At 37.1% G+C, this 12506-nt stretch overlaps 1 protein-coding gene across 3 annotated transcripts in view; it reads left to right on the top strand.

Moving 5' to 3' along the window:
• Nucleotides 1-12506, top strand: part of akap6 (A kinase (PRKA) anchor protein 6) — a 179291-nt gene that overhangs the window by 112956 nt on the left and 53829 nt on the right. For all 3 annotated transcript variants that reach the window (XM_032548280.1, XM_032548279.1, XM_032548278.1), the window contains exon 15: nucleotides 1450-1570. In XM_032548280.1, the coding sequence (XP_032404171.1) occupies nucleotides 1450-1570 (121 nt within the window). The remainder of the gene's footprint in view (nucleotides 1-1449; nucleotides 1571-12506) is intronic.

The following is a 12506-nucleotide window of genomic DNA, read 5'->3' as shown; positions in this document are numbered from 1 at the left end:
TCCTGAGTCGAGGAGGATAGTGAAGGTGATGGAGGAGGAGGAAATGGAAACAGAAGCAGCTGCAGATGTGGGTAGGGAGGAGAAAAATGTTGGGAAGAAGATTACAGAGGTAAAATAGTGGAGAGAAAAACAGAAGAGGAAACATGAGATGGACTAGTGAAAGAAAATGTGGGCCTGATACAGAGGGAGAAGGATTTTGGAGATGAAAGAAGGATGAACTTGAAGAGAAAAACAACAGGGCTGCTCTTACGAAACGAAAGCCGAGAGAGAATAAGAGACGGAAAAATACTGAAATAAGAAATGGGATGAAAGCAGTAAAAAAAATAGAAGCGGCAAAATAAGTGAGGTATAAAGTAAATAATAATGGGGACAAAAAGAAAATAAACTTAAACATTAAACATAAACATTTAAATCAGTTTCCATGACAAAATAATCAGACTTTCAATATGACAGACAGAAAACAGATTGGAGTTACATTATGACATCTAATCAAAACAAACATTTATCAGTGGTAATTAATTTGAATGCCATGGCAGAAGCAAGTCATTTGCTTAAATCTTATGTTACTTTATACCCCCCCCCCCCCCCCCACACACACACACACACAAGAATATTATTGAACAGTTCATTTATTTAATTTGGTCAATTCACTGAGTGAAACACATTATATAGATTAATTACATACTGACAGGTATTTTCAAACCTTTGAGAAAATTGATGCATTGAAAAAACATATTTCTAAAAACCAAAAAATATCTTCATGTCAACCAACCACAACAGCACAGACCTGCTTTTACAAAATTGCTTTGCCACAAATTAATAAGATATAAATAAATGTATGTATAAAATTGCTTTTGAGAACAAGTTAATTTAATGATTTAGTGATTATGACTCTTTTCACCTGGATGCACTGACTTTGTTTAGGTTGAAGTTCAAACAGCAGAGGCATAAATACAAAGTCAGAGAACACACAGTCAATAGTAGAAACATAAAATTTTTTGGTAACACTGTATTTGACGGGTTGTGAATAAGACTGTCATGACACTGTCATAAACATGACATAACACCTGTCTTGGACATTAGTAAGTCTTAATGAATATTTATGACTGTCATAAAGTGTCATTCGGTAAATTATGACACTTTTAATACAAATATGACATTATTCAAAATGTCCTTATGTATGTATATATATGTTTATCTAGACTTTACATTTTTTCCATCATCAGCCTTTGTGTCATGGTTTGCAATGAGAATCGGTCAAAGATGTATGTCTGGATGTAGAAGGGTTAGGGTCAGTGCCTTAACATCCCGGTACAGAGTTATGCTGCATAACATCCTACCTGTTGTTTGGATGAAGCCACTTAGTCGGGCAAATAAAAGTCAAACAATAATTTCAAAAGTTTTAATCACAGCAAACAAACTCATGAACCTGTTTCTTTCTATTATTAGTTTGCAGGAGTTTGAAGCAGAGTACCAGGAACTGTGGGAGTGGCTGATGGACATGGATGCTATGGTAACCGACAGCCACCAGTTGATGATGTCAGAAGAGCAGAGACATCACCTCTTCAAAGTAAGATGGGCTGCTTTGTGAGTCTCTTAGACGGAAAATGTTCTTTTCCAGCACAAGTTCTTTGACTTCACAAGTAGTCAGGGACTGTTTCTGTCACTGGCTACCAGTGACAGTAAGAGTCAATGAACTATGTATGTATCTATGTAGCACATTTCTAGTTATATCAATCACTCTACGTACTTCTACACTAGAGCCACATTTATACATCAGTATACAGATTGTTAGTCAGCCTTAGCTAAAACTAAACCCAAACTTTCTGTTTCCAAGACAACTACTATTACCACTGAGCTCTCAACATGATAATGATGCATAAGAAACTCTAACGTTGAGTCTGTTATGGGACTAAAGCTTCCTCATGTCCCAGGGATTCTAATGATTGCATATCATTGGGAACTGTCCAAGCTGGTTACTCAACCTTGTAAATGTGTGATTTATTTGCAATGTGAACACGGAGTGGAATTGGTCTCCTCTGCTCTGACTATTGGCAACATTATGCTGTAGGACAGACGACTACCAGACTGACTGCAGTGCTTGATGAGTGACAGGAAGTGCTCACAGCAGCTCTTGCTACTTACTCAGGACAGAGCGGGGCTTCAGCTGAGCTGTATACAAGCCTCTAACAACACAGAAAAAGAGAGTCCAGATCAGACAATACACACCAGATAGATATGAGCGAACACTAGATTTGTCACTTTCTGGTTTTTTAATCAAAAGTCACTAAAGGTGTATGGAAAGTCATTAATTACAGTGACAAAGTTTATAAGTAAGCAAGAGTGAGTGTTCCTTTCGAAACCAACCATTCAAAATATTTCATTGCTGTTGGTGTCACTCATCAATTATTGCGTATAAGGCAAGTTGAAGACCTGAAGGCTTCAGAGTAAAGTGCATTGAAAAAAACCAAAATAATTTCAATTTGTCTATCAGCTATTGAGAGGGATCGTTGAATGCTGCTCAGATGAGTGACAGTTGTTGACCAAAATTCTGCTGGTTTGTAACAGACAGTCAGAATTGACTGAACAAATTATTATAGACACATGTTAAGGTTCATCCCTCTCTGCCAAAAAGATTTGGCCCTGTCTTTTCACTTCTTATTTAAGGTAATCATAAAAAAAATGTAAATTGCTAATATCTTGACAGTCTATAGCATGAATGCAGTATCAATATACTATATATTTCATTGTCACTACAAAGGTGCATCAGTTAAGCATCACTTACCTGCACAACAAATTAGCCAAAAGTGAAATGAAATGGAAGGAAAAAATAGGATAAAAAAGCTGATTTACACATTTTAACAATTATTGCACATGATTACTATTAGTGCACATATGCCGATATTTAGATGGCGATCTCAATATTGCCATATAATATTGTTCAAAGATATTGATTTGTTTATTATTTTGCATAGAAAGTGTTTTTTGAACACTGTGTGCAGGTTTGGACTGTCAGTGTCTTGAGAGGGCTGCATTTTTTTCACGTTCATGGCTTTTGTGATACTGGAGTTCCTCTGGGGTCGGGTTAGGGTTAAAGCTTTAATCTCTGAGGCTGTGCTGCTGCAGAACCCACACACAGAAGTATGTTCTGGATGGAGCACTGGTAGAAGGCTAAGAGCTTGGTTTCCAGTGGATGATTTTTTCTGAGAACCTTCAGGAAACAAAATTTCTGCTCTGGATTTGAATTACAGCTGACTGACAAATAATATTGTAATTGGAAAACTCTAACCCTCCTTTAAAAACTGCAACCTTTAGGTCTGCGATCCTGTAAAGTGAATAAAAGCAATCCATTTCTAAAACAAAAAGCAAGGATAGTCTAAATGCTGATTAGAAAGGATCAAGTGAACATATTACCACAAAGCAAATTATTTTACCTAACGATGGAAAATACAAACTGAACCAGAGAGCCCAGATCAAACAATACACACCAGATAGATATGAGTGAACATTAAAATATTCACAAGCCATCAGCTACTCTAGATATACCACCCTCCTCTTTCCGACTTGTAGTCATAGGAGCTACTGTGACTACAAGCCCAATCTGATAACCCCTTGAATTAGATGTTTGCAGTCATTTGTCATTTAAGGCCATAACAGAACAAGTCAATGATCCAAATATTTGCGGGATCATGTTACATGAAATATCAGGGGGTTTCCATATGCACTGGCTCGAGGGAATGAAGATGTCTTCCATTTGAACCAGAACATAGCTGTGAAGAATCATAACTTTGTGTTGTTTTCAAAGATTTCTTTTTTTTTTTTTTTGTTCTGCCTTACTTTGTGTGTTTCGCTGTGGGGTTGGGGGTGTGTATGCGTGTGTTTGTCCATGCGCATGCTCGCCTGTGTGTGTGCACACAATGGCATGATTTATTTATTTGCTTGATGAGAGTCACCTGGCCTGCGAATTATTGATAAGTGTAAAGATGAACTTAATTTCTCCATAGGAGTCACACTTAAATATTCATCTCCTAATGAATATTCATGGAAGCGATGATGCATGCATGAATTTTAGATGATTCCAGAGTCAGTGGGCATTGTCTTCTCCTTTTTCACTTTCTCTCTCTCATTTTTTTGATGTGTCAACTCTTCTGCTGAATTATTGATGTTAATCTCAACAGTATTTCTTCGCCTAGTCCAAGGTCGCTTTGGTATACTCTTTCTTGCCCTCTTCACCACTGCGACTTACAGAGACAGGTCTGCAGACAGGTCTACCCTGCATGCTGCTCACATATGGATTTTTTTATACCTTCATGGTGGAAAAGGCCTGTGGACAGAGATGTCATGTTTTTTGTTTCCCACACTTTATCTGAATCCATCTGTCAGTCCATTGTGTATCTGCATATAGCACATCTCTGTTCATAAGAATCTAACAAGCTAAATGAATTTAGTGGAACTTACCACAGTGTCTTAGTCTCGGGTACTCAATTGTCCCGAATTTGATTGGCATTTTCTGTCATCTCCTAAATTCTTGTCTTTTCAAAATTTTAAAGGGTAAAATTTTTTTGTGTGTCTTCCAGAATAATAGATAACATTACTTTGCAGTATTATTATCTAATATTTTCTCTCTCCACAACAGATTGGTGAACACTTTCTTAAATGGCCAACCTAAAGCATTGAATCTGCTTTTCTGTGTAACTTTAAGTGAAAATTAAAACATAATTTGTGTGCTTCAAGACCTGTACACTAGATTTACATTTAAATCTACAGGACAGATCTGTAAATTTATCAAAATGCATAATCAAGTTATGCCAGCAGGTGACCCTACCATAAGAATAAAATACTATACATACAAAAATAAATTAATTTAATTTTTATAAAATGTACTATGTATTCCTCTTGTAATGATGGGACTAACTCACATTCTCATATTGTAAAATTGCCCCTTATGTATTTCCCATTAGCTCAGATGAAACAAATAATAGATAAGCTCTACATTACATTGTCAACAGGTTAATATGAACCCATTCCAGTGCTAAGTAGATCCATTAAACAAGTCAACGCGAGGATATGGCACAACTTTTTTCAGTTGAGCAAGAAACAAAACTGAAGTAATTCTTCTCTCCTTTTATTATTTTCTCCACTTGGAAAAGGCAAGTTTTATGATCCACTTCTGTCCTCTTATTTATACTGTTCAAATGCTTATTTTTCCTTTCTGTATTAATGATAGGTCTTAGAATACACTATATTGCCAGAAGTATTGGCTCACCTGCTTTGACTCACATATGAGCTTATGTAGCATCCCATTGATAACCCATATGGTTCAATATGACTTTGGTCCATCCTTAGCAGCTAGAACAGCTTCAACTTATCCATAACATTACCAAATGTAGAAGCGCGATTCATCACTCCAGAGAAAGCTCCTCCACTGCTCTAGAGTCCAGTGGCGGTGGCTTTACACCACTGCATCCGACGCTTTGCATTGCTCTTGGTGATGTTTGGCTTGGATACAGCTGGTTACCATGGAAGCCCATTCCATGAAGCTCTCTGCGCACTGTTCTTGGGCTAATCTGAAGGCCACATGAAGTTTGTAGGTCAGTAGTGACTGACTCTGCAGAAAGTTGGTGACCTCTTCAACTATGTGCTTCAGCATCCGCTGACCCCGCTCCGTCGGTTTATGTGGACTACTACTTGGTGGCTGAGTTGCTGTCGTTCCCAAATACTTACATTTTCTTAGAATTTAAGTTGACTGTGGAATATTTAGGAGCGAGGACATTTTGCACAGGTGCCATCCTATCACAGTTCCACACTGGAATTCACTGCTCCTGAGAGCGAAGCATTCTTCTTTGTAAAAACAATCTGCATGCCTAGGTGATTCATTTATGCACATACAGTACATATACAGTATATGCATGTGTGTATATATCCAAACAGTGGTTTGGATTTGGGGAGATTGAAGGTCTTGCACTAAATGTAGCAAAGCAAGGCGAGCAAAATGATCCAAAATGCCAACATGCAGTGACTGGCTGCTGCAAGGAAGACACTGGAAGATGCAATTTAATATTTTGTAGATTTGTTCTAAAGAAGTATATATATATAATATACGTGTATATATATGTTTATGTATATATACGTGTATATATACAGCAGCTCTAGCCCATGTCCCTCCTGACCCGTCCTCTCCTAAGTGAAATTAAAGCTGCAGTATGTTACTTAAAAATTTTATTTTATTTTTTTTACATATTTGTTAAAACTGCCATTATATTGTGTAGGCCTGTCGCGATAAACGATAAATCGATTAATCGTACGATAAATTAAAACTATCGACGTCATTTTAATTATCGGCATTATCGTCTCTTCCCCTTTTTCTCTTTCTGTTAATGACACCGAATGAAAAAAGGCTCAACTCCGGTGCTCTCCACTGACCCTCCTTTCTCATTTCCTTAGTGTAAAGCTCAGGGCAGACGACACGATCTTAGAGCTGTCGGCCGATTGTAGGCCCGTTTTCAAACCCTGACAGATCACACATTAGCCGACAGAAATCCTAGGTATAACGGTTCGATCGGGTTCCTGCCCTGTGGTGTCCAACAATGGGCACAGAATAATGGCTACAAGTTCAGTTAACAAATTTTAAAACCAGGCATTAATCAATGCTTTACTACAATCTACCTGGAATGCATGTGGCTAGTGTCAGCGTAAAGTCCTGACTGAATGAAAATTATTAGAACCTATTTATGTCACGTTAACGAAGAACAGCTGAAAAGTTACCGGGTTTATCAACTGCGGTAGCAATTTAGCTCCAACTCCTCCTCTTGTCATTTCTATATTCTTTGCATGTTGAATAAACATTAATGTTGTTTCCAGGTATCATCTCCAATGTCCGCTGGACTTCGGGTTGCGCCGTGTCAGCTGTTTGGGATTCCCCTCCGTAATTTCCCCTCAGAAAGCGCGGAGGAGAATCTGCGCTTTCTGATTGGTTGCCTGTCACATTCAACAGGCTGCGTTAAGATCCCAGTGGGGAAAACCCTGATTTAGATCGGAGGACGATCTACCGTAACACACCACACAATCTTAGAAAGATCAACGTTTTAAGATTGTTGTAAAGGGAAAAATAGCAGCAAAAAATCATGTAGTGTGAATTATTGCATCAGGTAGTCAATGTGCCCATCTTCTCTATTTAAATCTAATTATTACTGAAGGGCAACATAATATACAGACTTCATAATCTGCACTCTTTTGGTTGAATGCAGTATTTATTTCCACTTTTACTTTATGTTGTTTAGTTTTTTTTTTCCAAGTGAGTTTTTTGTTAATGGAGACTGAGAATCCATTTTATTTTCGTTTTTGGTTGTTTTGTTTATTTTGTTTATCAGCTCAAGTGCTTAGTGTTCTTTTGAAAATAAAGTGTATCTATCTTTGGCAGGAAATCGCATGGATTATTATGTCATTTCCATTAAATCAGTGTAAAAAGGTCTTCAAACAATATTATCGTTTATCGCAATAATTTTTGAGACAATTAATCGCTCAGCAAAATTTGCTATCGTGACAGGCCTAATATTGTGACAGTATGGCATGAGAGATAATCTGTGAAAAATCTATTTCCTCTGCCTTCATCCAGTGCTATCTAGGAACGACCAATCAGTGGCAGGAGAGTTTTAGTGCTGTCGATCACAATCTCATGTGACTGCTCATCCCTATGCTGTAGCTAGCGCAGCCTGTTGTGAATGCTCAGTCTGGTTAGCATAGCTACCAATGACAGCAGATAAACGGTTTTCCTGTAATGATAAGTTGTTTTTCCACCATTAGCACATTTAGCAGTGAGTGTATGAGGTTGATTGACAGCGCTAAGACCCTCCTACTGGTTCTGATTGGTTGTTTTGGCCGGAATGTTGCATTACTTTAGCCAGTAATAGTAGTTCAGGGATAAGGTGGAGGAGATTGATTGTTTTCACAGATTATCTGTCTCATAACAAATTGGCACGACATGGTGACAGTGTTAACAAAAACATATTTTTTATTAAAGTTATATACTGCAGCTTGAATAAAATGCAACTACATAGCATTTGTTTAGTAGTCCGCATTGCTTTATGTATATTTTGCACGTTGCCTATGACTGTTGCTTGTGGGGAGAGACATTTCAGTAAGAGAAAAAAAGTATGCAACCTACTTGCATACTGTTTGTGAACTGTTGTATGTAAAATTCATGAGCATTAAATATTGTCCTAGTATCAGTATTGGACCAAAGAAAGCAATTGTGATGCTTTTTGTAGGTAAAATAGACTCAACAAATTGTAACAGCAGCTGTGTGGGGGGCAATCTAATTTTTGTCATGGGGCAGAAAGATTCCTTGCGCCCCCCCTGCCTGTGGCCATGGAAGTGATTGGAACACCTGACTCCTATAATTTTAATGGGTGAGCAAATACTTTTGACAGTATAGTGTGTTTCCACCTGAGTCTTTCTTACATCATAATGACATTTGACTGTGTTTTGTTACGACTACATGGTAACATGGACATATGCTAACATTGACTGTTATTTTGTACAGATTGGGCTAGAGATCTGTGGCTCATGCTATCTGCTAATGCTAATATTTCTTGATTGTTAAGTTGAATAAATGCAGATCACCTAGAAATGCAGATCTGGTGTTTTCTCAGTTGTCTTATCACTCCAAATCACATATTACGCAGAAATCCACCAATCAAAGCAAACCACTAACAACTCCCGCTACTGCATGTGTTGAAGGGAAACATTTTCAGCTTGCCTGTTTTGAGTGCCATGTTAAAAAAAAAAACCTCCAACCTTCCTGTGTTTTCATTCAGTTGCATTTTGTTTTTTCACTCTGTGTGACTGTTAAAGAACCTTGCAGTGATTCTCTTGAACACAGAACTCAGCCTTGTAACCATAGTAATGCCAGGGCCAAACAAAAGTTGTTCTTTTCCCAAAATGTTTCTGCAAGTGTGTGTGTGTATGTGATGTGTGTGTTTGTATGTGTGTGAATTGAAACTGAGAAAGAGTAAGATATGTGCCTGTGTGTGTATGTGTGAGGGGTTTGTGTCCTCCGGAAAGGGAAAGCTTGGCTGACAGTTGTTGTGCGAACAGCCTTGGCAGGCTGAGACTCTACTGTTTATTGTGATGTTGTAGATGGATTCACTTATCAACCTTGGATAGGAGGGAGAATAGCTGCTGAGGAGTGTTTGTATGTTCTTTGATTCCGATGTGCGTAGTGATGCATGCAACCACTAATATAATACATTTGGATCATATAAATTAAAATAATAAATGGGTTTTTTTGTTGTTGTTTTTGTTTTTCTTGTTATATTATAAAAAGGGAGTAAAACGTCTACCTGCACCAAGTAGTCTAAAAGTAACTGCAGGAAAATCCATCTGTTGTTTTGCACTCATTCAAGATTTGGTCTTAGCAGAAAAAGGTCCAATATAAAATCTAAGACATTACTCTGTGAAACTCTACAGTTCATTCTGTAAGACTTTTAAGGTCAGATAAGTTTTGGGTCTGCACAGTGGCCCCTTACCAGTATGAAACTAAAAAAGTTCCCAGTAAATAGCACAAAGTATTTTAAAAGACATTTTTCACCCTGGGCATTTTCTGCTTAAACTGATGCAGGTGGGAAGATGGCAGAAAGGAATGAATATTAGGAGCAACAGAATCAAATAAAGTTTCTACCCCACAGCAATAACTAGACAATACATGGACATCATCATGCATTCTTAGACACCTTATATAATGTGACAAGGAATCTACGAAGAAAAAACAAATGAATGTAAACAGACATCTACTGTACTTACTGATCAGCTGACTAATGCTTAAACAGGAAAGTTTACTTTCCAGCAAATTTGACTGACCCTTATTCATAATTTGCATGCTGCTTTTATAAAATAAAATTTCTATGGTATGTTGATGTACATCATTGTAACTCTGACAGTCATGCAGTCTGACTTTGTTTGACTGCATGTTAAAAAACTTTAAAAGTGAAAAGGTGTAAGGATAATACATGGTTCCCTGTGGACAAATCAGAAAATTCCATTTAAGATTTAATTTGACGTTATTTCTTTGCATTAAGTCATCACAGATAGAGCTCCACTCCTTCTTGCTTCCCTCCCTCTCCTGCTCTTTCTCTGTCGCTCTCCCTGTGGCGAGTTCCAGTAGAGTCCAACTAATTACAGTGGCTATCAGGAGAGTGTATGTGTGAATGTGTGTGTGCATCTCTGCCACTAAATTCTCATTTCAAATAGCCCATGGTGCTCTGATGGAGCACTGAACCACTGGTACACACACACTCACGCAGTTTCCCACTCATACACACACCTGCTCATTAACTAGGTTCCAAAACCAATCACAGCGAGTGTGACAGAGGAGCTCTGTCTGAAGTCATACTTACAAGCAGTGTGTGTTTTACTGGCTGTCTGGTTATCTCTGGTTTACCAAATGAAGAAACACTAAATAAATTAGCACACACTGGTGTACTGAAACTACTTCCTTTGAAAAAAGACATTTAATATTTAAACACAATTATTTCTTACTACTGGAAACTTTCTATTCATACATTACGCACACAACATTCATTGTAAAATCAAATAAATATGGGAAGCAAGGCCAAAGTTGCTTTACATAAACTCATCCGTTTGATGTCGATGTCTTAAAAAAAAAAAAAAAAAAAAAATCACATCTACCTTTCAAAATACAGTGGAGTCCCTCCTATTTATGATCCAATATTTACAGTTCGTTTCTTAAATACAAATTATTCACAGAAAATCTGCCTATTTGTATATAGTTTTAATACAACATACAGTACAGACCAAAAGTTTGGACACACCTTCTAATTCAATGGGTTTTCTTTATTTTCATGACTATTTATAAGGCAAGAAATCCCACTTATTAACCTGACAGGGCACCTATGAAGTGAAAACCATTTCAGGTGACGACCTCTTGAAGCTCATCAAGAAAATGCAGAGTGTGTGCAAAGCAGTAATCACAGCAAAAGGTTGCTACTCTGAAGAAACTAGAATATAAGGGGTATTTTCAGTTGTTTTACACTTTTTTGTTTAGTGCATATTTCCACATGTGTTATTCATAGTTTTGATGCCTTCAGTGTGAATCTACAATGTCAATAGTCATGAAAATAAAGGAAACTCATTGAATTAAAAGGTGTGTCCAAACTTTTGGTCTGTACTGTATATCTAAAATATGAAACAAAAAACAAACAGAAATTAAGGCTTACAAACAGAAATAATCTACATAATGTTTCACTAGTGAACTGAGCTACTGAAATACATTACCTTTTCAATAGTTTCAATAATTCAATAATTTCTAATGTATTGAATATGAGGCTTTTGGACATTTCGAATATTGAAATAAATATTTCATAAAAAGAGAAAATAGACCAAGCCGACATCAAAATGAAACACCATTTAGAGGACTGCACCCATCTGCTCTGTTTTTCTATAGAATTAAAAATAAGAAAATTATTGTTACTAAAGACAAGAGAATGGAAGACAACAGGAATTTCTTTGTTTCAGTAAGTATCTTCTCATCGCAGTGGACAGAAGTCATATTTGGGGTACCCCAAGGATCAATCCTGGAATCCCTCCTATTTATATCTACATCTTCCCACCAGCTCAGGTTAAGAAGAAATAAGATTAGATAACATAACTATGCAGATGATACACAGCCCTACATTATGATGCCACCAAGTGACTCTGAACAGATGCTTAGAACAGATAAAAGTGTGGATGTGCCATAACTTTCTCCAGCTGAACAGAAACAAAACTGAAGTTAATATCTTTGGACCTAAAAGTCTATAGTCAGCACACGGCCTCAGTTACTACAGCTAGAAATTAGTGAAAGCTAGAAACATGTGTCTCTGAATAACCTTCAGAAACACATGAAGATGATTACAAAGTTGGCCTTCTATGACCTAAAGAATATTTTCAGGATTATAGCAAGATTACCCACAATAGAGATTTCACATGTCTGCCTAAAAAATATCAATCAGCTCCTGCTGATCCAGAACGCTGCTGCTGCTGTTCTCACTAAAACCAGGAAAATACAGCACATCATTCTCTTCTATAGTCCTCCCACTGGCTCCCTGTAGCTCAGAGAATAGACTGTAAAATATTGTAGTTAGTTCAGAAATCACTTAGCAGCTTAATGCCACAATACAATAAAGATCTGTTGTTGTTGTTGTTGTATCAACCTTGCAGACTTCTCAGGTCCAAACATGGAGAAGCAACATTCAGCTTTTATGCACCACAAATCTGGAACAAACTAACAAAAAAACTCCAAAACAGCCAAAACACTGAGTTCCTTTAAATCTAGACTAAAACCCCATCTGGTTAGAGTTACTTTTGATTAGTAGTAGGAGGAAAATTGATCAACATATTTTATGTGTATTTTCATAATGATTTTGATGATAGAATTTGACAAGATGTAATACATGTTATTTGTCTCATAAATGATAAATATGATGTTTTTATGATGCACTTTGAACTGC

This window comes from Xiphophorus hellerii, chromosome 19 (genome assembly GCF_003331165.1).
Source record: "Xiphophorus hellerii strain 12219 chromosome 19, Xiphophorus_hellerii-4.1, whole genome shotgun sequence".
NCBI lineage: Eukaryota > Metazoa > Chordata > Actinopteri > Cyprinodontiformes > Poeciliidae > Xiphophorus > Xiphophorus hellerii.
The sequence above is the reverse complement of the archived record's forward strand: the minus strand, read 5'-3'. Positions and strand labels throughout refer to the sequence as shown.